The sequence below is a fragment of the Thalassophryne amazonica genome, chromosome 15 (genome assembly GCF_902500255.1).
Source record: "Thalassophryne amazonica chromosome 15, fThaAma1.1, whole genome shotgun sequence".
In the NCBI taxonomy this organism is placed as follows: domain Eukaryota; kingdom Metazoa; phylum Chordata; class Actinopteri; order Batrachoidiformes; family Batrachoididae; genus Thalassophryne; species Thalassophryne amazonica.
Genome location: NC_047117.1, coordinates 83002860 through 83028104, shown reverse-complemented (window position 1 = coordinate 83028104; position 25245 = coordinate 83002860). Strand labels below are relative to the sequence as shown.

General features: G+C 40.8%; 2 protein-coding genes across 2 annotated transcripts; both read right to left on the bottom strand.

The window, feature by feature from the left end:
* Nucleotides 1–1538: 1538 nt before the first annotated feature.
* Nucleotides 1539–6197, bottom strand: ppp1r27b (protein phosphatase 1, regulatory subunit 27b). The gene is made up of 3 exons (XM_034187430.1): nucleotides 5714–6197; nucleotides 5481–5631; nucleotides 1539–1704 (listed from the first exon to the last, which is right to left on the bottom strand). The coding sequence occupies exons 1-3, from the start codon at nucleotides 5931–5933 to the stop codon at nucleotides 1581–1583; spliced, it is 495 nt and encodes a 164-aa protein (XP_034043321.1). The 5' UTR covers nucleotides 5934–6197; the 3' UTR covers nucleotides 1539–1580.
* Nucleotides 6198–9157: 2960 nt separating this feature from the next.
* On the bottom strand, nucleotides 9158–24793 carry p4hb (prolyl 4-hydroxylase, beta polypeptide). Its single transcript, XM_034187429.1, has 11 exons — nucleotides 24652–24793; nucleotides 22532–22738; nucleotides 19503–19636; nucleotides 19057–19194; nucleotides 16263–16367; nucleotides 16038–16163; nucleotides 15711–15911; nucleotides 15484–15604; nucleotides 13288–13469; nucleotides 11139–11249; nucleotides 9158–9866 (listed from the first exon to the last, which is right to left on the bottom strand). Exons 1-11 carry the CDS (start codon nucleotides 24791–24793, stop codon nucleotides 9792–9794), a joined length of 1542 nt encoding a protein of 513 aa, XP_034043320.1. The 3' UTR covers nucleotides 9158–9791.
* Nucleotides 24794–25245: the final 452 nt, after the last annotated feature.

Sequence of the window (25245 nt, the reverse complement as noted above, 5' to 3'; positions counted from 1 at the left end):
TGATTGATTAAATAGAAATCGATGGTCTCACACAGGCCAAAAAAGAAAGACATTTGATCTAATGTGAACACTCACAGTGCAAATATAAAACTTCAGTTATTCCTAATTTCTTTACATGAAGTGTACTGGTTAAGTAGCTTCAGAAAAGCATTTTTCTTTTTTTTTTTTTTTCTTTTTTTTTTTTTTCTTTTTTTTTTTAAAGAAGTTTTATGGCATACATAAACAACAAACGTGGGCAGGCACAGGAGTACAAACAAAAAGAATATATTTTTTATAGTTCGTCAACATTGTCAGTGTCCATGGATTGTACAAAACAGTCCCATCTTTTCCAGTACTTTTCTTTGTGTTGTTGTAGGTGAAGGCGGAATGTTATAAGTTCCATTGTTCTTATGTGTGTCACAATTTGTATTAGGAGAGACACTGAAGGAATGTCTTTTTTGAGCCAACACTTAGTGATGGCTTTCTTTGCCGCAAGAATAATCCTTAGTAGGTACAAGTCCATTTGACCTAATCGTTTTGGAGCGACACAGAGAAACAGAAAAGCATTTTGATGACAAAAATTCATTTTAGAAAATTGAACACAACTGAAAACAGATTAAACCTTCAATAAAAGCTTTCATAAAAGCCAATAAATTGTTCTCTATTACATACTTGAAAAATGTAGCATAACTGGGAGCAGATTTTCCCCAAAAGTCAGCTGTCCTCCATACGTAGTAAAAAGGACCACCATCTAGAACCCCTGGTTCTCCATGGGTCAACGTCCTACTGTATATACAGTAGATTTGTTTTCCATCATTTACTGCCTTTCCTACTATTGTTGGTTGATTGAAAAGCACTGAATTAAAATCCTGCAACATCTGCAAAGTATGCGTATTGTATTTGCAAAGAATCCAACAATTACTCAACTTAGAATGACCTTCAAAGAAGGGTGGCTTTTTTTGAAATTACAAGGTTGCTTTGAATTGAAATGAACCATCTAAACAACAGTCATAGAAGTTGTGAACTCCGTCCATGGACGATGATCGTCCTGATCACGGTGAAACAAAGTAAATACATGCAAATAAATTAAAAGATTTATTTATTTTATAAATGTGAAAAAGTACAAAGTCAGTTCTAAAACTCACAATTTTGGTTGTGCAAATTGCACCTACATTCATTTTTTAAAAAATGGGAAAAAGTAAGACAGCAAACAAGCGTTATTTAGTAGTAATTACTAATTACCAGCCTCGTCACACAGGGAGCTGAACGTAACAACTCCAGCAACATGTCAAACAAAACTGACTCAGCATCCAAACAAGTGTCTCAGCTTGTTTCATGACAGAAAGCATCAAAGCTGAGTCTTGCAATGAGTCAAACCAACACCAGCTAACGTTCACATTGGCGGTAGCCAGACCTCCTTCCTGAACACAATCCGGACTTCTTGACTTCTCGAGATGAGGTAGCTCCCAAACTCAGAACATGGAGTGGCTGAGCCTCTGCTGTCGGCCACTGCAGAACAGCTGGATGACTGGGTTGGCTGAGCCTGAGCTGAATGACTGGGTTGTGAGGATTTAGTTTGTGGCATTAAAAGCCAGGTGTTCTCAGTCATTAGCAACCAGCCCGAAAAGCTCCAGCAGCTCCTTGTTCTCTGGGTCAATGAGGTCAGCTGGCTTCTCACCACAGTCATTCTCAGCCTCACAATCGGCGCCCAGTGACAGAAGGTACCTGGAACACAAGAGAACAAATACCGCTAGTTTGTTACACTGGTAGAGTTTCTGTCACATGCAGCCGATCGAGCAGCATGTTGTATTTGTGATGTAGAAGTAAGAAGGTGTTCCCCCTAAACACATTAAAAATAGAAGCTGATGAGCTAAAGAAGTTTACAAGGATCTTGTAACAGTCACCTTTATATAACAGCTATAAAAATACATATCAGCCCCTCACCCAGTTTTGCCACTTGTATGCATTTGTAGATCTGCTTTATGTTTGATCTCATGTAGCTGCCCTTATGAAACAAAAATATATTGCAGTATATTAGAGAATATCATGCAATACATTTATCAATATATTTCCATATATGAGATTCTGCATTTATATTTTTGAATATATTGCAATATATGCGTAGACCATATATGTGTATATATTGGTAAATATAAAAATATATATTGCAATCAAGACCAAAGAGGCCACTATATTTTTACATGTAATAGTCTGACTTTATTTGCATCAATATACGGCAATATATATTGTGCCATATATGGTTATGTGTGTATATACGAGGTCTATTAGAAAAGAAACCGACAGTTTTATTTTTTTTTAAAACTATATGGATTTGAATCACGTGTGATTACATCAGCCAAGCTTGAACCCTCTTGCGCATGCATGAGTTTTTTCACGCCTGTCGGTGACGTCATTCGCCTGTGAGCATGCCTTGTGGGAGGAGTGGTCCAGCCCCCTCGTCGGATTTTCATTGTCTGAGAAGTTGCTGAGAGACTGGCGCTGTGCTTGATCAAAATTTTTTCAAGAACTGTGAGGCACATCCGACTGGACACCATTCGAGAAATTCAGCTGGTTTTCTGTGTAAATTTTAACGGCTGATGAGAGATTTTGGATTGTTTCTAACGCTGTAAGAACTTCCCACGGAGCGGGACGTTGCGCAGCGCTCCGAGGCGACGTCGTCATCCTGTTTCAAGCTGAAAACCTCCAAATTTAAGCCTCTGTTGACCCAGGATGTCATGAGAGAACAGAGAACTTTCAGAAGAGGTCGGAATCAGCAGTTTATCCGGACATTCCACTGTTAAAGGAGATTCTTTTAATGAAAGACGTGCGGACGGATTGGCGTGTCGGCTCGCAGCCGGTGCGGCGCACCCGCCACAGGAAAAACACCTCCGTGTTGATAACCATTTGTAAAATCCAGGCGGCTTTTGGTGGCTTTCAGTTGAGTGAGTATCTGAGAAATTGTTTAACAGCAGGGCATGTTCCAACTTATCCTTAAGGCTTCCAACGGAGGTGTTTTTCCTGAGAAAACCAGCTGAATTTCTTGAATGGTGTCCAGTCGGATGTGCCTCACAGTTCTTGAAAAAATTTTGATCAAGCACAGCGCCAGTCTCTCAGCAACTTCTCAGACAAAGGAATTCCGATGAGGGGGCTGGACCACTCCTTCCACAAGGCGTACTCACAGGCGAATGACGTCACCGACAGGCGTGAAAAAACTCTCGCATGCCCACGAGGGTTCAAGCTTGGCTGATGTAATCACATGTGATTCAAATCCATATGGTTTTTAAAAAAAAAAATAATTTCAGATACTTTTCTCACAGACCTTATATATATATATATATATATATATATATATATATATATATATGTATTGTTCAATTATATAAAACTGTTGCTGAAAGTTTGTTATTTTTATACCAGTATGTGTTGCACGGTGAAAGGTTGTATATATATATATATATATATATTGTTCAATTTCATAAGTGTTGCTGAACGTTTTAAGTTGCTTTAATTTAAATTTTGAATACCAGCATGTTGCACTGTGGAAGTTTGTTTCAGCTGAGTCTCTGAACATGTTCAAAGTTTGTACTGGTAAAATCTACCTCAACATCCTGAGGATTTGTGCCTCAAAAGAAAATAAAGGTGAATTTGATGGATACCCATGAGTTTGTGTTAATTATCGTATACATGTTTGTATTCATACAAGAAGTGCAGGGTGTTCTCCATATTATTTAACATATATTTAAAATGTATTGTACCATATATTAAACATTATAAATGTACATATATTTCATGTGTTTCTATATAATGTTACATATATTTACAATATATTCCACCATATATTGTGTATATATATTAACATATATTTAATGTATGTTTCCATATAATTTTCCACACATGTATAATACATTTACCATATATTGAACATATATGTGACAATATATTTTTACATAAAATACCAATACATTTGCCCATATAAATTGCAATACATGATGGCTGATATTTATAAACATAAAATTACATATATTTTGGGATATATAAACACATATATTATATATTCATGCTAAATATTGTAATATATGGAAAGCGGCAATCATTTGTATATTTTACAATATATTTCAATATATTTTGTGAATATATAATATGGTGTGTAATTTATGTATCAACAATATATTAATCCATGTATTTACAATATATAATGTATTGGAGGTAATAATGTATTGAAATATATTTCAATATATTAAAGAAAATATATTGGTAAATATATTTTCTTTTCGTAAGGGTGTGAAAATAATTGTCAGACTGGCTTCAGGTCACGATCACAAATCTCAAGTATCCAGGGGAAAAAAAATATTTGTGTCTGGTCACTTCAGTGAGTAATGTGAACACTGCACTGTTTTTAAGGACTTCAATAACTGCTTTTATATAACGGCTGAGTGGATCCTTGTCATTTGATTGGTGCTTTGTATGTCACATGACATGGGTTAATTCATCCCATTTGTGTTGCATTGCATTTAACGTGCAAATTTGGTTCCATACGTTTGGTACCACTGCACTCTGCACACACATGCACACGTGATTGCACATGCCCGCACATCCTCCTGCACGTGCGCAAGTGATTGCAAATGTGCACACATGCGCATGCGCGCACACAAAACAAATCCACTGTGCTGTCTGGAGGCTGTTAGCAGGGAGAAAGAAATGTTGGACTCATTTCTGACGTGATTTTTTTTTTGCTGCACTGAGGACGTACACAGTTGACCGACCCGGTTGCGTGCGGGGGACAACGACACGATGACTTGATTGAGCTAACTGACGCTGCTTGTAACATACACACATGCACACAAAATCCACTACACTGTAAGCCGTCTGGATGTATAAAGACCTGTTCACATGAATCGCTGATGTGATTTTTGGCTGGACTGAGGAACTACAAAGTCTTTTTTTTTCTTTCCAATGGAAGTCTGAAGTCAGTGCACAGCATAAGTGGACTACATGTTACAGTGGAACACCAAAATGTAAATCTCTTTTCTGTTGTTTATAAATTAATGAAATATCAAATGACAAGGATCTATTTTAGTCATTATACTCGTATAAAACAAATAAAGAATGTTTACATTTTTTTCAATGGAACAAATATTTCATGAGGTGAAAGCTGGAACATACCATTCAACTTGGCTTCGCCTCGTTGAATGGTATGTTCCAGGTTTCACCTCATGAAATATTCGTACCATTGAACTCATAAACATTCATTATTTGTATATTGAAGGATGATGCTGTATTACAGCACTGCAAAAATCAGGTGAGAGAATTACTGCAAAAACGAACAAAAAAAGGTTCTAAATTGTCAACTGCTAAGCATTACAAAGGCTAACATTTGAATTTATCTTTGCAGTTATTTTTGGCTAAACTATTGCATGGTTTTACAACACTGCATTCCCTAAATCCCAGATTCTTTACTTCCCTTACTGAGGGAGGGGAGGGGGATCTGTACTGAAGCTTACCGTGCAATGTGTGGGAAGCCGTCGCTGCAGGCCATGTGGATGGGAGTCCACCCCTCCTCATCTCTCTGATTGATGTCTGCTCCATATTTGACCAGCAGCTTGACACACTCCAGGTTCCCGGTCAGGATGGCTTCGTGGATGGCTGCCATTCCTGCAGCGACAAGATCATGAGAGACACCAGCTGCAACTTTTAACTGCAGAGGAATTTCAGGTTGCATGTGACTGGATCTTACCAGAGGGATAGATGGTATCCAGTCTGACTCGACTGGTTCGGATGAATCGTCCAATCCGCTCCAGCTCGCCGTGTCTCACGTACTCCTGGAATAAAATGTCGTTGGGGAAGTGGACACTGCGAAAGCACTTCAGAGAAGCATTTTTGCAGTTTACAGAGCCTAGGCAGCTATGGGTCAAAGCTCCCTTGATCTGGGGCACGGGGCCGCTGCAGCATTTCATGATCAGTTGCCGGTTGTTGCAGAAAAATAGGTGGTCTACTCCAGTGATACTTCCTCCAGCAGAAGTAATCTACACTGACTTGTGTCTCTCTGCGTATCTCCAGTAGAGTTGACAGTCTGGAGTCCGGGACAGCTGGTGCATCTCTTATACCCCACGGCGGCCTATTTTAGGGCACCAACACCTTGCCAAACCAGTGGAGAGCCTCTGTAAATGACCAACCCTCTTGTCACGTTCCTCCCCCAGGAGAACGCCTCTTCAGACACAAAGAGCGGGCAGTACGTGACATCTTCACTTCGCTCAAGCAGCAGTTACATCAACTGAGGAGGAAAAAGGATGCATCTCATAAACACCAGGTCAAGTTAAGATTTATGACAACTGTCTGCACCACTTAGTGTCATTGAGTCACTCTGGACTGTCACGGACCTCCCCCCCCCACAACTCAGCAACTTTTTAAACAGCCAAACCAACTGGTAGAGTACATGTGTGGAACTACGCAAGTACATACCCATACTCACCTTCAACCGCTTACTCCAATTAAGGCTCACGGGGGGCTGGAGCCTATCCCAGTGGTCATAGGGCATGAGGCAGGGTACATTCTGGACAGGAAGCCAGTCTGATGCAGGTCCACACATAGACAAACACATTCACACCAGGTCACGTAGCCTGCAGGTCCTTGGATGTGGGAGGAAACATTTACTATATAAACTGAAAAATGCTTGTAGATTCATCTTTCCTGTGAAACACTGAACTAATATTTAGTTGTATAACCAGTGTTTCCCACAGGGCCATATATAGGAATGTGAAAGGGGGGGTTCAAATCCTTGAGTTGGGAGTCCAGTGGGCTGCAGGGTCCCCGGTGGAGTCGAGGGGCAACACCCTCGTGGGGGCTCAGGGGGGCAAAGCCCCCCGAAGCAGAAGCTTTATGAGGATTTCGAGGGGTAAAAAGCTACATGAATTTCATTTGAAACCCAAAATGTATCATTTTAGGAAATATATTTTTATATACAAATAGTCCTTGCTTGGGATTGGATCAGTTGCCATAAGAACCACCCAGGAAGAACCAAGATAACATTAATGCAAATTTTATACCTGCCTGTCGGTTGCGTCATTCGCAACCGACAGGCGTGAAAAAACTCATGCATGCACACGAAGGTTCAAGCTTGGCTGATGCAAGCGCACAATTCAAATCCATATAGTTTTTGCAAAAAATAAAAAGGTCGGATAGTTTTCTAACAGACCTCGTATTTAGCGGTATTAATATTCGCGTTTACATTATATGTACGTATATGTACGTTATGTATTAAAATAGCGGTATTTAATTTGGCGACCTTGTTTAACTCGCTAAATTCGCATAATCCACGCAAATATTTGCACCTTTACAGTATTTGCAACAGGAAGGAGAAGCTCCCTTTATTTCTCAGCTTATACATACAAACATGTTTTTACAAACCAGACAAGTGTAATTGTGTGTCTACATGGGTATTTACAAGCCTACTAATCTGATATCAGAGGAGGATAGGGAAAGTTCTCAACCCCCATGGGAAAAGTTTATCTAGCAGTTTCCCCTTTCATCACTTAAGGGATTACTCTAGCAGAGGAAATTGAAACTTGAGGGTGTGTGATAATAGCTGTGTAACAGTTAGTGCTTGTTGCTTATTATCAATGAAAATACCTAACATTGATATCCAGATCAGAAAAAAATTCAGAATTCTTGGGGGGGGGGGGGGGGGGGGGGGGTGGTTCGGTTGAACCCCCTCTATATACGGGCATGTCCCAGAACTGCTTTACATGTATGCTGCATGGAGTCGACTAACTTTTGGCACCTGTGAACAGGTTTTCCTACCCAGGACATTGGACTATGTACATCCCACAATTCCTCTGCATTTCTCATTTTTTCCTCAGAAACAGCATTTTTTGATGTTACCCCACAAGTTTCTATTGGATTAAAGTCCAGAGATTGGGTTGGCCACTCCATAACATTAACCTTGTTGGTCTGGAACCAAGATGCTGCTCGCTTCCTGGTACATTTTGGTTGTCTTGCTCAAATACCAATTTCAAGAGCATTTCCTCTTCAGCATGAAGTAAACATGACCTCTTCCAAGTATTTTAATATATTCAAACTGATCCATGAACCCTGGAATGCAATAAATATACCCAACACCATAATATGGCAAACATCTCCATATCATGTTTGCTCCATACTTCAGTCATGTACTCTATCTTGAATTCAGTTTTAGGGCATCATCTGACAAACTTTATACATTTTCCTCTACAATCAACTTTTTAAGCAAAGTTCACTGTTCTTCTGAACAACATCTGGAACCCATATTACTCAGATTTTCAGAAATAAATATATTACAATCTGCAAGTCCATTTGCTGCCTTCATCCTTAAAGGCCACCTATTTATTCCCTCCACAAAGAAAAACCCAGACACTAATGTTCCTTTTTCTTCACAATTAGTGATATATAAAAAGTTTTCATGTTTTCATTTGTAATATGTGCAGTGTTCCCAGTACATCTGAATGGATGGAAATAAGCCATTAAAGATTGAGGTTTACTTAAAAAAAAACTGAAAATGTAAAGATGCACTATAAATCAAGATGCATATACTGTTTTTATACTTGTTTATTGACCACCGTTTCATGTTTCCACATCAACTTTGACATGATGGAATGCTTTGTCAACCCCCTGCTGTACAGCCGTCAAACCCATCACATATTCAAAGCTGTGCCCCACCCCCCTCCATTCACAGACGAGCTGAATACATGAACCACTCCAACTTGCCACACATACAGACAATCTCACAGCAAACATCACACCCACACAACACACGCACATAAAAACACCACTGTGGCAACAAGGATGTTGGGTAGGGCCAAAGGGATCTAGGAGGTACAGTGCACTTGAGGGCTGGGGTGATGCAACTGTTCCCTCCCCACTTAACTGACACTTCTGAGACCAACCCTCAAAAACACGTTTTACAGTGCTCCCCCGGTACCATTCTGCACACTATAGTCTCCATGAACATTAGTGCAGCACAATGTTGAGCAACTCCACATATCCAAGTCAGAGAGTGTCAGATGGCCAACTATGCCCCAAGGAGGCCAGCTGGCTACAGCCGGGCACAGTGGTAAGATTTAAAAAAGAAAATCCTGAACAAAAAAAAAAAAAAATTGCGGACATTAAATAAGATTCTCCAAAAAGTTTACATTTGTTCTTTTTAGAAAATGGTCAGTAGCAGTGCTGAAGTTTGAGAAGGGAATGAATACAGGAGAAGAAGGAAAAAAAAAAAAGGAATGCCCCACCAACAAAAATATTCGTTTCAGATTAGACTGGGGAGGGCCTTCTGTGCAGCACCACATGAGCCCATTAGGTGTTTTAATCAAGACAAAAAACCCCAACATACAGAATGGCACCTTGGCCCCTGAGAAGTCAGTCCTTTAAACTGTGGTCCTCTACATTTACAGGGAGAAGAACACTGATCTCTCCCCAAAACAATATAATCACACCCAATGACCAGGGTTTTTGACAGAAGGGGAGCAAAACCTTCAGGTTCGTAAACATTTTTAAAACTGGATGTCAATGCCAATGCCACCCCCCCCCCAACACACACACACACACATTTGGTTCAGAAGATAAAGGCAAACAGTTGATGTGGAGCTTTGTCGAGAAGGCATTGAGGTCTTCCCACAGAGGTGGTGCTGTTCCACTGAGTCCCACCCAGTTGGGACAAGACCAGTCTGACAGAGAGGTGAGTAAGTAAGAAGTATTAATGTTCAATGAGGAAGTGAAGTTTGTGATGGCAACTTGTTGGAAGTGATGGGGTGGGACTCATCTCTTCTCTCCTTTGCCACCTCTTATAACTCGTCATGGTCATCGCCACCCTCACCATCAGAATCATCTTCACCTTCCATGTCCATGTCACCCAAATCCTGAACAGAAGACAGCCAAAGGTCAAGACAGATACTGCTACAGAAATCTGACATTTGTCCCCAATTACCTGGAGCATCACCTAAATTGCTGACCTTGCCACAGGATTCTGTAATCCATACAAGGGTGAGCTACTTTTTCCAACCCGAGTTTGACTGAAAAATTACATTCCTTGACTCGCTCCAAAATGATTTTTTTCCCCCCCAGTGTAGGTTCAGTCAACCTTCATTTTCAAAATTTGGTAGAAATCATCTCAGCCAACAAAGAGGGAGACATGACTGACCCCACTGGCTGACCTTTTGGGGTCAATTTTGACCTTTGATCCCAATGACTTGCCAAAGGGAGAAAAAAAAAAAAAAAAAAAAAAAAAAAAAAAATGCAGCTCTCCAAGACCATTTTCATGATTAGAACTTCCCAGTGATCTGTCCCAATAGGCTTCAAGTGTGTTACACAACTCGAAGACACGATTTGCACACAGACATTGGCAAGTTTTGGCACGTTTCAGAAACACTTTTCAACCATGACTCAGCATGCAGATCAGTTTTGTCTGAAGATGGGTGACTGGAAAAGATGGAAGATAAGAAAAAGGTCACGTTAAATGTCAAGTGCTACTTCTGTCTTAAGGTAAGAAGCTAGTAAGAGGTCACAACAGCTGCAGTGGGCATGAGCTGGAAGTGGTTTGGGGCATTGTGGCTGCAGGCCCAGAGGGGGCCCGATATCCAAATCTGCTGGAGTGTGCTGGATGCAATCAGGCATTTACAGTCCTACCAACAAATACTGACTATGCACAAATTTTAAAACTACAAAGGCAAGTATTTTTCTAAATTTGCCTCTAATACAGTACTTTTGTGTTTGAGCTGCTCCTCTAAGTTTCAGAATACTTTAATAAAAGTGGTCAGTTAAGTTTTAAGGTTACAGTCTAAAGTCACAGCAGTTGAAGCTTTCCATTTTATGAAGCGACAGTCATGATGCCAAATACATCTTCAAAACAGTGCATTGTAGATGACAGACACTTTCTCCATCTGATTTTGACCTTCAGGCTGTTTAATTCAAGAGTATGAAAACCTCAAAGTGTATGCAGAACAAGCCAGCAAAAAATAAGTTGTGAAATCAGGTGTTTAAAAATTTAAAGAGGTGCAGGGTATCCCAAACAAAGTGCCAAAATCATTTGACTAATTCTGCAATGGCTAGTCTGAATTGACCACAGCCTTAAGCAGCTCATAATTAACAGACTTCTTTTGCTACAACTATGCAGTTACACCACTTCCACTTACATCTGAGTCAATATCCTCATCTTGCCCAGCAGGGGCGCCACCCTCTGTGCCGCCACTCTCCAGAAACTTTGTGAATCCTTCCAGTGTTCTCTCTCCATTGTAGTCAATTACCTATTGTTGAGAATTGAGGTGAAAAAAAAACCTTTAAGTGTGCAAAAACATAAGTTAAATTGTACAGAAAGCATGTTGCTGAAATTTGGTCTCAAACTGCGTTCGTTCACAGCACTTCATTCAGTTTTAGCTACCAGCTGAATTTTACATACATGTAACAAAAGTAGGGTCAGGAGAAGAACCGTAGACTTGCTATGAATCGCTAGGCTATATACACCAGTGAACTGTCAACAGGACTTGAGCGACAGGTGTTGGCCGAGTGAAATAATCTCAGAGGAATCGTTAAGAACCAGACACCAACATAACGTAGTCTTATTAGGTCACTAGGCTCACCCCCCCTCACAGACGGTCACTGTTACTAAAAAGAGAATCGCCAAGGATACGAGAAGACTCCCCTACTTTGATTTATGCACGTAGACTGTACTCAAGTGCCAAGTAGTCGTGGACGGCATATGGTTAAAACACCACATTGTAGTATAGTTTAAAGACTGGGTATCTAAATGCTTTTAAACATAACTGGGCATTCAGATTTTTCCTGCTCTGCTGAGCCATCTTTGCATTCCCTCTGCTTGTCCTGTCTACCACCAGGGCAGGAGCACACAGGCACAAGCACAGCAGAGAAGACCAGAAGAAACCAGATGGTTTCAAACTGTTTGCGCAGCATAAAGTTCTGTGTGCCCAAATTCAGCACTTTATCTTTGCATCAGTTCTGTGACACCGCTAGTCAGAAGCAACACGTGCAGAAGTGCAGGAGTGAAACAGGCCTTTAACAAGCCGTTTCCCATTATGCATTAGAGCCCGACCGATATGGATTTTTTGAGGCCGATGCCGATATTTGGATAAAAAATGTAGATAATCGATAAATCAGCTGATTTGCCGATAGCCGATAAGTCAGCTGTTTTTTTGTTTTTTTTTTAAATGAATAAAACGTTCTTTTTTGGAGCCTTAACAAAAAAGGTATGAGCTAAAAGCTGAAGCTTTGTCCTCATATTGATTAACTTTGTAACAGAAGAATTTAAGTTAAAAAAATGCAATCAAGAATTAAACCTTTGTGAAATTGGCAAATACATATCCTTAAAAAGATTTGTGAAATACATCTGATCTTGTACCTCTTGTTGCTGCAACTTATATATGTTCAGGATAAGGATATAGATCCTTATAAACTTAGCTGTATGCTTTTGTCAGCCGATCAGTGCAATGTGATGGCAAACTATGGGGGCCGGTGATGAACACATTTAAGCAGGGGTGTAAGCAGCTCTCAGTTGAATGGAGTCAGAGCTCCATCTACTGGACAAGTGGTGCAAGGACATTTTACATTGCCGACAAACATTTCAGTAACTGTTCTGTTTGAGAAATTATCGGCGTTCTATCGGCAAAATTTCGGCCGATAGTGAGTACTTTAAAAAGGGCTTATATCGGCCGATAATTTCGGCTGGCCGATATATCGGTCAAGCTCTATTATGCATCATTACTGTATTAAAATGAGGCTACAGAGTTTAAACCCATATATTGCCCACACTCCTGCAAAGGTTTTTTTTTTAACAAGAAAATTAATCTTCAAATACATCTTGCAGTGAGACCCAGAGTAGCACTACCTCAGCTCACCCACCAACTCCAGCACCCCTGCAGCACTCTTGAACATCCTGATGCGTTACATGGATTCAGGCACACAGGGCCCCCCCACCCACCAAGTGGACAAGTGACAGCTACTGGGAAAAACCTAGTTAAGCTTGAGAGATACCAGCCCAGACCACCCAAACTCATAATTTGCCTGTTGGCCTTAACATGCCCCTGAAAGGATCCCAGCTTGCAGTATTTCAAGACAAATTCCTGTTGCGCAGCCATCTACACCTGATCAAAATAGTCACACAAATGGGTGTATGTTGCACATCGACTTCATAAGCTCTAAGGCCGCTAGCTTCAATATTATCCAAGTCCAATTATCAGATTCTGATAATTTAGTGGAAGGCTCAACATTAAACAAGTCTTTATCCATAATCAGGACTTCAAAAACTGGCAAGCTTCAGTATTTCATCACCTTGCGCTCTTCTCCTGCAGGGAAGAACTTTAGAGTAGGAAAGCTGTGGACTTTGACCGTTTCAATCTCATTGGCTGTGGAGTCCATCTTGGCCACAATGATGTCATCGCTGTCCTTGTATTTCTCACCAAGCTTTTCCCAGATGGGAGCTAGCTGCTTGCAGTGGCCACACCAAGGTGCATCTGGAAAGGCAGAGTGCAGTTAAATGCTGAATGTCTTGGAATTTGAAGATAAAGTGCATGTAGGGTTTATGATTATACAACCAAATACTGAAGTATTGGCAAAAAGAGTCATGTGGTTCCAGTGAGTACTACTGTATACAATTAAAACTGCTGCTTTATTTTACTCTAATCAGCCACATTGGTGAATGTTAGGTACACAGTTGTGTAATATCAAAGTAACAGATGCAAATTGCACCTGATTTAAAGGAATGATTAAATGAAGCTTTAGCTCAAATGTGCAATCCACTTCCTGCATGATTTATGAGTGGAAGCAACACCTTGGACTTCCAGCTCCACTGCCCTGAAATTTTAAGTTAAAAATCAGGTTGAAGATACAACAACAGGGAGGTTGGCATTAAAGTAGATTCAAAGTGTAACAAGTCATTTTGCATTTGGAGAGTCAGAGTATGGGCTGATGGCATGTGTGTGACAGACGTGGACTGTTGGAACAATCCAACGTGGTGGGGAATGTGCTTCTCTCTCCCCCAGGACTGACACCAGAGAAGCATGGCTCACTGTCTCTTATAGTACATTCCGTCTCCCTGCAGAATCAGTCTCAGGATCCTCATGGGTAGCAACTCTCCTGCAGGCCAGAGGCCAGTCCTTGCACACAGGTCTGCTCGTGCTGGCAGGACTGCATGGCCGCTTTCATTGCCGTTCCACCTGGGCATTGCCCCATGGCAGTGCTTGGCCCCATGCTACTGTTTAAGGTGTTCTCTCACTTCTTGGGTTTAATTTTATTACTACTGGGTGACCTGGTGGTCAAATATCCCCCTAATTGCTTCTGCACTAGGGATGGGTATCGACAAGATTTGATCAGTATCAATGCCATTACCAATTTCGCTTATTGATCTGATTCCTTATTGATTCCCTTTTTCAATACCTCCTGTGAATTTTCTGTGTTCTGAAAATAGGCTTCACAGGTTTTCCATGTCAACATTTTAGTGAGTCTTAAAGCAAATACATATGAAATCATTGGATCCTTGATCTCTGGACTTAAAATCTACATGGTGGATCCTTGATCTTTTGACAAACAGAAAAACTAAATGTTATTTTGTCAAAACCATTTCCTTTCAGACAATGGTATGAATGTCACTTCATACTTCTGAGCTGAGCTGGCTGTGCTGCACGTCAGCATCAATGTAATTCATAAAGAACGCAGGACGTCTCATTTTTGAAGGGAAAAAAAAAACATTTGGGTCGATTCTAGTTTGTTGTGTGTGTTTGAAAAGGTGTCATTTGACTTAAAGTAGTGATTTGCTTTGAAGTTAATTCTGACCGGACTCTAACTTGACTCGGCAGAGAGCAGCGCAGTGTTTGGAGCAGTACAAATGGAACGGAGGATGATTCTCATTTCATGCCTGCAACACAACAAGAGTCCAAGTCAGTGACATCGTTAAAAGGCTTCAAGAGGGGTTAAGAAGCAGACTCCCCGCTTCTGAAAAGCATCAAATCAGAGAACCAATGAAATAGTGGATCACAGTATTGCTTCGTTGGTTCAAGCTTCAAAGCGAAGTCGCGCTGCAGAAGCAGTTGATTACAGACCCGCTGCAGGGTCTGCAATCAACGTAGAGAAATGACCGTTTTCCTGAGAGCACCCTCAAAAACAATGGCTGCTCTGAAGGACTGATAAGGGAATCGTTGAGCAAAAAAGCTATTTGTGTCTGGATCGAATCATTTCTTAATGATTCTTGAAAAGAACCGGTTCTTGATACCCAAGCCTATTCTGCACATCTTTCTCTGTGTAAACTATTGGGTTTGTGCACAGATGCAAAACTGCAAGTAGTCTCACTGTCCACCTATTTATGGACCCAACTGTATGAGCAACAGAGTAGAAACCTTTTACAGTTTAAAGATGCAACCACATGTATCACATCAAACCAGAGTTCATGTTATGTTTCATTAAAATGTGGGACAAAATACAGATTTGCAGCATACAAGAACAATGCAACTGCTTGACAACTAGAAGACTCACAAAATTCCACAAAGACATTCTTTTTTGGATCAAAGGCGACCTCCTCAAAGTTCTTGCCAACCAGAACTGCAACAGGGTTTTTGTCCCAGTCATCGGGGATGTCCTGGCTCATGAGGTGGGCCTGTGGGGAAGAAGGTGAAGCCATCAGCTTTTTAAAACTGTTGCAGTGGGATTCTTTATATATATATTAAAAAAAACAAAACTTGCAAACAGAACAGACATCTCACCTTGAGTTTTCCTTCTGTGAAAAGTTTGCAAAATTCAGTGATACTCTCTGCTGTAATGACATCACTCTCAGGTTTGTACTTTGTCATTTCATCTTCTAGAGTGATGAGACGGATGGCAGGACACTCTTCTTTCTTCAGCCCAAAGAACTCTAGGATGCGCTGGTTGTCATCCACATCACTGTCGATGAAAATGAAGAGGATCTGGAGAGGAAGACAGTATCAATCCATAAGCTTTACACAAATGAGAATAATGACTCACTTATCAAGCAGTGTAGAAAACTGAAGAACCAATAAGTTTGCTGATTGGCCTCTTGACAGTTGACTTACCTGACCTTTGAAGCCACCTGCTGCTTTCTTAAAATGGTCCATTTTCTCCTGGAAGTCTGATGCAGCTTTAGGCAAAAACATAAGGATGTGGGACTTGATTTCCCCACCAAATATTTTAGGGGCAGTCTGAACAAGAGAAAGGCACAAGATTGACATGTAGACATCACTATGAGCTTCAACTTGCAAGCAGTGAAATTAAACAAGCACGTGAAGTTTAAGAGTTACCTGCTCAGTGAATTCAATGACCAGAGGAAGTTGGTTGGCCCTCACAAAAGCCAGGATGTTGTCTCTGGTCACCTCTCCATCAAATGTATTGCGGCCCTCATCAAACTGAATAAACAAGGAGACATTGCGGGGGGGAGAAAAAGTACTATTAGGGGTATGTGTTAAATTTACTGTGAACCTGTCAGCCTGTTTTTAAGGTTATGAATTTATTGAATGAATCATGTGACTTTTGCATCCTCAAACTCTTCTAAAATTCAAAGATCAAAACCAAACTGGTCATACCATTCCATCTAAATATTTAAAGTTCGGGAGAGATTTGAATTTAGTAATAAGGATGGCAAGCTGTATAAAAATCTGGCCACTTGAAAGATCTGTACAACCACAACAGAGTACAGTGACAGTGTGACACCCCCCCCCCCCCCCCCCCCAAAACCCAACCATGAGTGAAGCTTCCGTAGAAGTCTGCAGATGCTAGAAAAGCTTGCAGTAGCCAAGTAGACAAACTAGAGAATACTTTTCAGTTGCAACAGAAATGTAACCACAAAGTCTATCATTCTAATCTATCCATGACATTTATTTCACCTTCCATTTTTTTCTGTCCCAATCAAACAATACCTGAGATTTGTCTGGTCTTAAATAGGCATTTGAAGGTACACAATGCCACTTTTGGCATATCCCAAAAATATTACCAACACAGTTGTTGTTTGACCTAACCTACCTGTCAACACCACATTTATCAAACTACTTTGAAATCCCTTCCAAACATCCAGAGGAAAGAGCAAGCACGCCAACCTGACTTAATGGGTGTTAACAGCACTGGTACAGCTGTGCCAAGCAGCTGTTACTGGCATACAACAGGGGAGAGACATTTGGTTGAGGATATACCAGTGGCCCTGTCGGCACAGGCTAAGCCGTCAAAACTCAAACCAATCTACAGCATTAAACAACAACATTTAACAACAGCAGCAGCTGTTTAACAAATGTCACTCTTGACATGATGTGCTTTGACTGGAGGCAAGTAGCCAATACGGCAGGTGACTGAATTTGCATTTAAGATGTAAACAGATATCACTAGCAGAGGACAGAAATGCCAGTTTGTCTAGGTTGCAAAACAATCATTCATTAAAACATCCACATTGCTGCTTTCTTAGTGGTTTGTCATAAAAAACTGCTCAAAATGTGAAAATAATGGGAAGATTTCAGTAAACACCAAGTGGCATAACAAGTGGAATTGTGTACTTGAAAGCAAGGACCATGCTAACAGTCATCTGCTAGTAACCAGCACCCTTATTGTAATGACATCCACTACTGGAACAGCGTATGACAACCATTTCCACAGCATAATGTCTAAGAGTTGCCCAAAGTCGGGAACACAAACAGCATTCAAAGGCCTGAGTGAATGAAAGGCCAAGAGCCAAAAATAGTGCAAGTGGATACTGTTGACGAATCAGGTCAGCTGAGTTGCATTAACAAGGTGTAGATCAAAAACAATTCTGGTTGCTCAAGTAGTCTAGATTTTAAGCTGTCGTACACAACTGGGTGCTTTGACATTTAACATGTCAACAAACTACACCTGCAAAGCTTCATCGATTAAGCAGCAATTAATCCGACCATCTGCCTCATTTTGGATTGTCAGTATCTCAAATAAAAAGTGAAATTTCCCATCGATGGAATATACAGGCTTAGAAGGGGTTAAATGGCAAATATATTTCTAATCTCAATCATTGTGTTATTTTGAGAAAAAAAAATCCAAATTTTTTATTTCAGCTTCTTAAAAAAAGTGGTTTTACTAGTCGCTTTACCCTTTTCAGACAGTTAACTGAATATCTGTAGGCTATGAAACAAAAGGTATCAAAACAGTCAGATTCTGTGGAGACTGAAGTCCAGACTTAAGCACTCATTTTCCCTTTTGTATGGCTAGCATACTCGCATAGTATGTTACTATGCTTTCTACCCTTTTAAATTAATTTCATTAGTAAACAGAGCGGGCCACAGCCTTAACTTTATCTAAAGTCTGGGTCTTTTAGTGAAGCTTTGGGCTAGTGGCCTCTGTTTTTCTTGTTAAATGCTGATAAATTATATTGTATTTGTTGTTTTTCTGCCACCTGATTCTGTTTCTCTGTTTAAGGTGCGGCTCCATCCAGAGATGGGAGTGGATGCTTTCTTCTGCACGCCTCCCGTCTTGTGCACCAGCATGGATTCACAAAATCTAAAATTTCCTGTATTGTCTATTTTGTCGGTAGCATGGCCTAAGCAGAGGGTCACCCCTTTGAGTCTGGTCTGCTTGAGGTTTCTTCCTCAAATCAGGGAGTTTTTCCTTACCACTGTCACCTGTGTGCTTGCTCTAGGGGTTGGTAAGGTTAGACCTTACTTGTGTAAAGCATCTTGAGGCAACTTGGTTGTGATTTGGCACTATATAAATGAAAATAAATTGAAAAATTGAAATCGTATATGAAAGCTATCCTAGGCTCTGATAATTACCAACATTTTCCACGGTTTTAGAGAAACTGAGAAAATGATCACTTAGATTATGGCGATCACTAGATTAAGAAAATCATTTGTCAGTCCCTCCAGAAATTTAATGCCAAGACTTCAATTCAACCAATACAGCAATACCTCTTTACAGCGATATATCCAACTATGTCTTGTACATTTATTTATATTGGCAGAATTGTTGCGTTTAATCAATTGTTGAAATCCTGGCAAATACCTGGAAGGTCCAATTAGCTGCAACTCTACAAAAATAAACGGTTTAAGTTCCTGCAGTGTAAAAGCACCAGAATGGGAAAGTCACCTTCTTGAAGAGGACAATACCATCCTTGGACACCTCAAACTTCGAGTAAACAGCATCTTCAGATGTCATGGCAAAGGGAATTTCATCTGTAGCTTCAGCTGCACTCTCAAAGGCCTTGGCATCATCAGAATTTCCATCCTGCAGACACAAAAAAGCATTTATGAAGATAAAGCACCATGCAGGTCATTGTTCATGCCTTTACTACAGTAAAGCTTTATGGTTCAAAGATCCCCCTTATCTGAATAGTAAAAAGTATGATCAAAATGTACTCGGTTAACTTAAGACCGTCTCACACCATTAATTACATGTGCATTTAGAGACATGTACATATAAGATGGTCCGCATCAAATCAACCCTCCAAAAACCTGACCACAAGTGTTTATCCAGTTTCAGCAAAAGCAATGTTTTAACACACAATTAAAATCTTACTATTGAGATCATCTCACCTTAAAGAAGCCAAGGACCACAACCTCATTGTTAGCAATCAAAGACTCTGCCTCTGTGACCTCTGACAGGACTGCCACTGCTGGGCCCGTGCGCTTCTTCAACCAGCCAACAATATCGTCAGCCTGTCTCCCAGCTGCAAAACAAAACAAGGTTAACTTACGTACTTTCAGTTTCTTTGTCAAACCCCTCAGGTTGAAGATTGTACTTTGATCATCTTAATGGACATATGAACCAAGTGGACATATCAAAACAAATGCCCATGGACTCTAAATGCCAACACATTGCCTGAAACAGTGCCTACGCCAACAACTTCTAAACAGCAATGCTTCAGGGAAGCTGATGTTTTACTAAATCTGCGCTGCCTTCACTGTGGTCAGACTGGGCTGGTGGAGCCACACGCCCTGTACAAACAGTTATGTGAATTTATTGTATTTTGAACTCTGTCTAAAGTAGGGACAAAAACTAAGAGTTCAAGACTTCAGTTAATGGACACTTGCCTGTCCACTTTAAACCTTGAGAGGAGGAAGCAAAGCCAATCAAAAAGCCTACAAGTGTCACAACATTTAGAGTAAGACTGCATTTTACCTAAAATTTTCATAGAAACAGAAGGTAAAAGCCATCTTTCTTTGACAGGACATTCACTTCAGAAGTGTCATTTTGCATGGGATCAGCACTCTTGACCGATTAAAGTGATGAGAATACGGGGTGTTTCAAAAATGATGCGGCTTTGCCCAATCAAGGACTAGTCCCCCCACCCCCAACACACCTCACCCTTATTGGACCATATTAGAAGACTGATCCATGTGGACAATGTGACATTTTGAGACATTAAAATAGCACCTGTGAACTATTTTAGCTATCTGACATGCTTTCTTAAATAGAGTGTTGAAGCCTGCAGCAACTGGAAAGACTAAGGAATCTGACTGTTATCTACCTGGGTGGCTGTCATCTAGGACCCCAAGTCAGCTCGCTAGTGTGGTGGATGTGGCGAACCAACCATGTGGACTTAAACATACACCAGTCAGCCATTGCACATCGTTAAGGTAATATTTGTGTAGCAACTGGTAATTGCAATAGAGTACTCCGACAGCAAAACAACCATAAAACCAATATGCTTCTCTCCCCTCCTGAAACAGAGTCGTGGCCCTTGGCATTCAGAGGTAAGCAATGTGACGAACTGCACATCTCACTGCAAAGCTGAGAAGCCGAGCTCAGCATCAGCACAAGTAGAATGTGTAGAAGAGGTTCAATCCACAACACTTTTCAGCCACATTACTGAATGCTAACTGGCTGAGTTCTGTGCACATCAAATTACAAGGATGAAACACAAAATGTCAAAGCTACTTTATTACATCATCTTGCTGTTTTTTTTAGACAGCAATAACAAAAACCAGTGTGTTAACAACAGGGCTGGGTGATCATGAAAAGACATTTATCTACATGCACAAGATTAGCTCCAACAGTAAGATAACAGTGATGCCAACAGATCATTCATTCCTTCATTAATTTCTAACAAATTCAGATGGCAGGCTTAAAAATGACCTACTGATTAGCTATGTGCTAATTCCCCACTTCAGCGATGCTGAACTTGGGCAGCAGCCTGGTTTTGGATTTTGCTCAGTGTAAACCTATCCACTGAATGCATACGTTTTTGGAAGCTCTTTTCAGGGTGTTGGGGCAATCTCAATGTTACTGCCAGCATGATGATTTTCTATCGATTTGGAGGTGCCATTTTCTCTGAGTTTCATTTCAAAATTTTGCATTGACTGGGATAGCTTACAAAACACCCCTTTTCTTCTAAAGGTAAGTAAAATACGGCTTCAGAGTTTGATGTATCATTCTGTATGTTGTCAATATTTGAGTGAAATTTGTGCAAAAAATCTATCATCTACCAAGTGAGTTTTTGAATTAGCTGCAACGGTAACTGGTCAAGCTGAAGGTGACCAAAATCGGGCTAATTTGGCAAGCTTCAAATTAGCATAATCCCCTTAATACTTGTCACATCCAGATAAGCTTGGTGTTTGAGAAGTATTTTCAAAAGCTTTCTAATGATGCTACTAATTCTGAAATCCATCAACTTTTCATTTTCTGTCACACAGCTATACTATTTTCCAATTAGCAACTGACAGGGTAACAACAGCTGGTTATGAGCACTGCTCAACTCAAATGTATATGGGAGCAAACCACAAGATTTCATGAAATGATAGACAGAAGAGGGTAAAAAAAAAAAAACACGGCCCAACTACCACAAAGCTATCAAGCAAGGAAAAAAGACGCTCTTGTTTACAAAACCTACAAACAAGCAGTTATTTTACTATTTAGCAGACTGTCATCCGAAACAGGAAATGTAGACAATCTTTTAAAGAAAATTGACAGTTTTTAATCCTTTACGCTGTAGTGCTGAGATACTTAAGCATTTCACAGTCACCACAACAGCTCCAGCAGGGGTCACCAACCCTGCATGTTTTCAAATCTCCTTCAGCTGCTGCTCACCAAGTCATGTGTGCTCAGCTGGTCACGATCTGGGAATCAGACTTTACTCAGCTGTGGCTGCCTCAGGTACACATGGAAAACATGCAGGGCAGGTGATCTCCAGGGGCAGGGCGACTGACCAGTGAGCTATAGTATCTCACTGAGAGGTGAATTAAGGACAGGAGTTTCCCCATACAGTATTTTTACTTCAGATGACATGATCCAAATGTATATTTTTTACCCTTTGCACTTCATACAAATGTAAATAACTGCCTTTTTACAGCACTTGTTCCATCTTATGCAAACAGTGAATAAGTGAGATGAGGCTCCTTATAAAGTGCTTCCTCACATTTACCTTATTTTGACTGTGCATAAGGGAACTCCAGATTTATTTTGGATGTCAGCTTAATATATTGTGACTTGCCCTCCCTCCAAGTCAGACCACGAGAGCAGCTTTCCATTAATGTTTGCTTCCATAAAGGCAGCATCCCAACTTTTAGGTCAGCTTTTATTCTACAAGCATGTCTGCAAAAAGGCGGCAAACACCCATGCTTACCAGAGTACTCTTTTGGTGAGGTCTTCTCCCCACCTTTGAAGAACTTTATAGTGGGGTATCCCCGAACGCCAAATTCTTGGGCAAGCTCAGTCTCCTCTGTGGCATCCACCTTAGCCAGACGAATATCTGAACCCTCAGCCTTCAGCATGCCGGCAGCCTTGGCATACTCAGGAGCGAGGGCCTTGCAGTGGCCGCACCACGGAGCATCTGCAGGAATACCAGCAAATGTTAACCTCAGATATTCATTAACTGACAGTGTGGGGAAGCACAAGAAGAAATAGCTATAATTGTTTTAAAAAGTGGTCTACAAATGGCACATGCTTTTTAACCACTAACTTCCCCCAAAAACAATGGGAGGCAGTACTATTAAGAACCAAGAAGCATTCTGCAAAATCTCATGAACAGTCAATAGAGAAAGTCCATGACTACCATCTTGAATGAAACAAAAAGAGCATTGATACTTTTGTTGTTTAACAGTGATTACATGAATTAATGAATTATTTGAAGGCATCTATGAAAGTGTCAGAGTTAACATCAGAGATAGGAATTCTCACACTGTAGACTTCTGGGAGCAAACAAACAGTCTTGAGTCAAACTTTGTAAGCCTCAACTGAACTCAACCAGACCAGTTTCATTTTATAAACCGCTCCATAGGTTCAGCACACAAAACAGAAGAGGCATGAAGATAGTGAAAGACTACATATTTGAAAATGGTATAATTAGGACATTTGAGGTCATATTAAGCTGGCACAGGATCCCCATTACCTGGTTTAGTGGGGAAAAGAAACAAAACAGCAGACCCTTTTCTGGCTGCTGTGACACCAGTCAGTTTCCCTGATTGTCATGTGACCACATATTGGTCATGTCAGTTACTTTCATACCTCACAGAAAAATGTGTCCTAATGCAACTAGTTTTCCTAACCAAACCTACAAGAGTTAAAAAGAAAAACAGGAAGAAAAGGGGCACCAAACTGAAGTCACGTGATCACAACTTCCAGCTAGCAGCATTCCCAGTCCGTCAAGATGTTTGTGCAGAGCATAACTCCTTTTAAAAAAAAAAAATCATGGCACAACACTTTAAACTGTATTCACCCCAAAATCATAGTTTCCAAAAAAACTTCATGTGTTTGTAATGACTGATTTCTGATTATACTACCATCTTGAGTCATGACAAGTGTGAAAAGTAAAGGCAGTGTGGAAGGTAGAGAACTGTTTGGGTTGATGTCAGCCAATTGTAGCCTGTGGGTTCAAACATGCAAACCTGCATGTATGGGTGGGAACTTTGAGAGACGTCAAGTCCAACTGTAGTTTTCAGGCTGGATGCAACAAAGACAAACCACGACCTGCATTGCAAAAGTTACCAAGGACAAAACTTCCTTGTACTCCACTCACTAAAAGCACAGTTGAACGTTTGTAAAGTACACGTCAACCTACTCCACACAGATCCCGCCCAGCTGTGAAATACGTGGGAAAACATGCAATCCTGATCCCTCCCACAAATGAATTAATCGCAGAGGTTTTCCTGGAGCCATCTCTGACTGGACTGCAGATGCGTCACGCAAGACAATTTGACAGAAGTACAGCGGGATGGGTGGGCCTACGGGGGCATTAAAAATGAGTTGACAAATCGCAGACAACCAACAATTTCACAACGGAAATTACACTGAAATTAGTGGCGATAAATGCAAATCTGGGCATGTCTCACTGGAAGTGAAAGTCCACGCCACATAACCACATCGGCCAATTGAAACGAGTGAGAACACGTAATGCACGTTCATAAACGCTTTTAGGAAACCTTTAGAAAGGTGTCAACACGTTGTGACAATTAAAGTCGTCAAGCCCGCAAAGTCCGACTGTCCTGAAGGCAACGTAAGACAAGGGCAGCGAAATGCTAGCGGCTAAAAAGAAGAGTGTGAATGAAAGTGCGAAAAGTAAGGGAAACTACAGCGAACATGTTCTCCTTATTTCAGTTTGCAGAGCAAGTTAAAAGATAGTGAAATAACCATACATTTCCTACTCACGGCAGGAGACGTGTCAAACTTTAACGCTAATATTTGCTAACAAGCCACTTAGCATGCGAGCGCTTACACTGCTGGTTTATTTTGCTATCGGTTACTTACAAAACTCGACCAGGATGTTGGGATGAGCTTTCAAAGCCTCATCAAAGTTACTTTTCTTCAGCACCAGGACATCGTCTTCCTCAGCGATGTCAGCCCAGCTGGACGCAGCTAGCGCGCAAAACAGCAAGAAAAACTTCAACATAGCCGCCGTCGAATATAGACGTAAAGTGGAAAAACGAGAACTGCGGACGCGGTTAACTGCGGTTCAGTTAATTTTTGATTCCTTAAAAAAAAAATTGCAATTTTCTTTCTTCTTTTCTTTTATCGTTGGTGAGTAGCTGCTACTAACGTGGCACTGCACGAAGAAACCGGAGGGGTCAGCGGCCCTGCGCACGCGCATTTATCAAGTCGTAAGCAGTTCGTGTTGAAATGTGACTGGACCGCTGCGGAGTGCACCCGGAAGTGAAAGGGCCGCGGGAACCGTGTTGCCAGGTATTCCTCTTATAAGCGAACGAGTGGGAGGATTTTTGTTTCTGGTGTTCATCTGTCTCATCTGGACAAAGAATGTCTTATATAGACTACGAGATTCAGTTTTGAATGTTTCTTTAATGATGGGTAAGTTTTTCATTCGCAAAAACAAATGCATTAAGACCA

What these genes read in the sequence shown, in the direction of transcription:
- ppp1r27b (XM_034187430.1), bottom strand. Translation starts at nt 5,933, where the DNA reads ATGAAATGCTGCAGCGGCCCCGTGCCCCAGATCAAGGGAGCTTTGACC. An exon ending in GGATACCATCTATCCCTCTG is followed by an intron (nt 5,632 to 5,713) that starts GTAAGATCCAGT and finishes TTGTCGCTGCAG; the next exon opens with GAATGGCAGCCATCCACGAA. An exon ending in GGCTTCCCACACATTGCACG is followed by an intron (nt 1,705 to 5,480) that starts GTAAGCTTCAGT and finishes CTTGTGTTCCAG; the next exon opens with GTACCTTCTGTCACTGGGCG.
- p4hb (XM_034187429.1), bottom strand. Translation starts at nt 24,793, where the DNA reads ATGTTGAAGTTTTTCTTGCTGTTTTGCGCGCTAGCTGCGTCCAGCTGG. An exon ending in GTATTGTCCTCTTCAAGAAG is followed by an intron (nt 16,368 to 19,056) that starts GTGACTTTCCCA and finishes TTGTTTATTCAG; the next exon opens with TTTGATGAGGGCCGCAATAC. An exon ending in TCACAGAAGGAAAACTCAAG is followed by an intron (nt 15,605 to 15,710) that starts GTGAGATGTCTG and finishes TCTTCCCCACAG; the next exon opens with GCCCACCTCATGAGCCAGGA.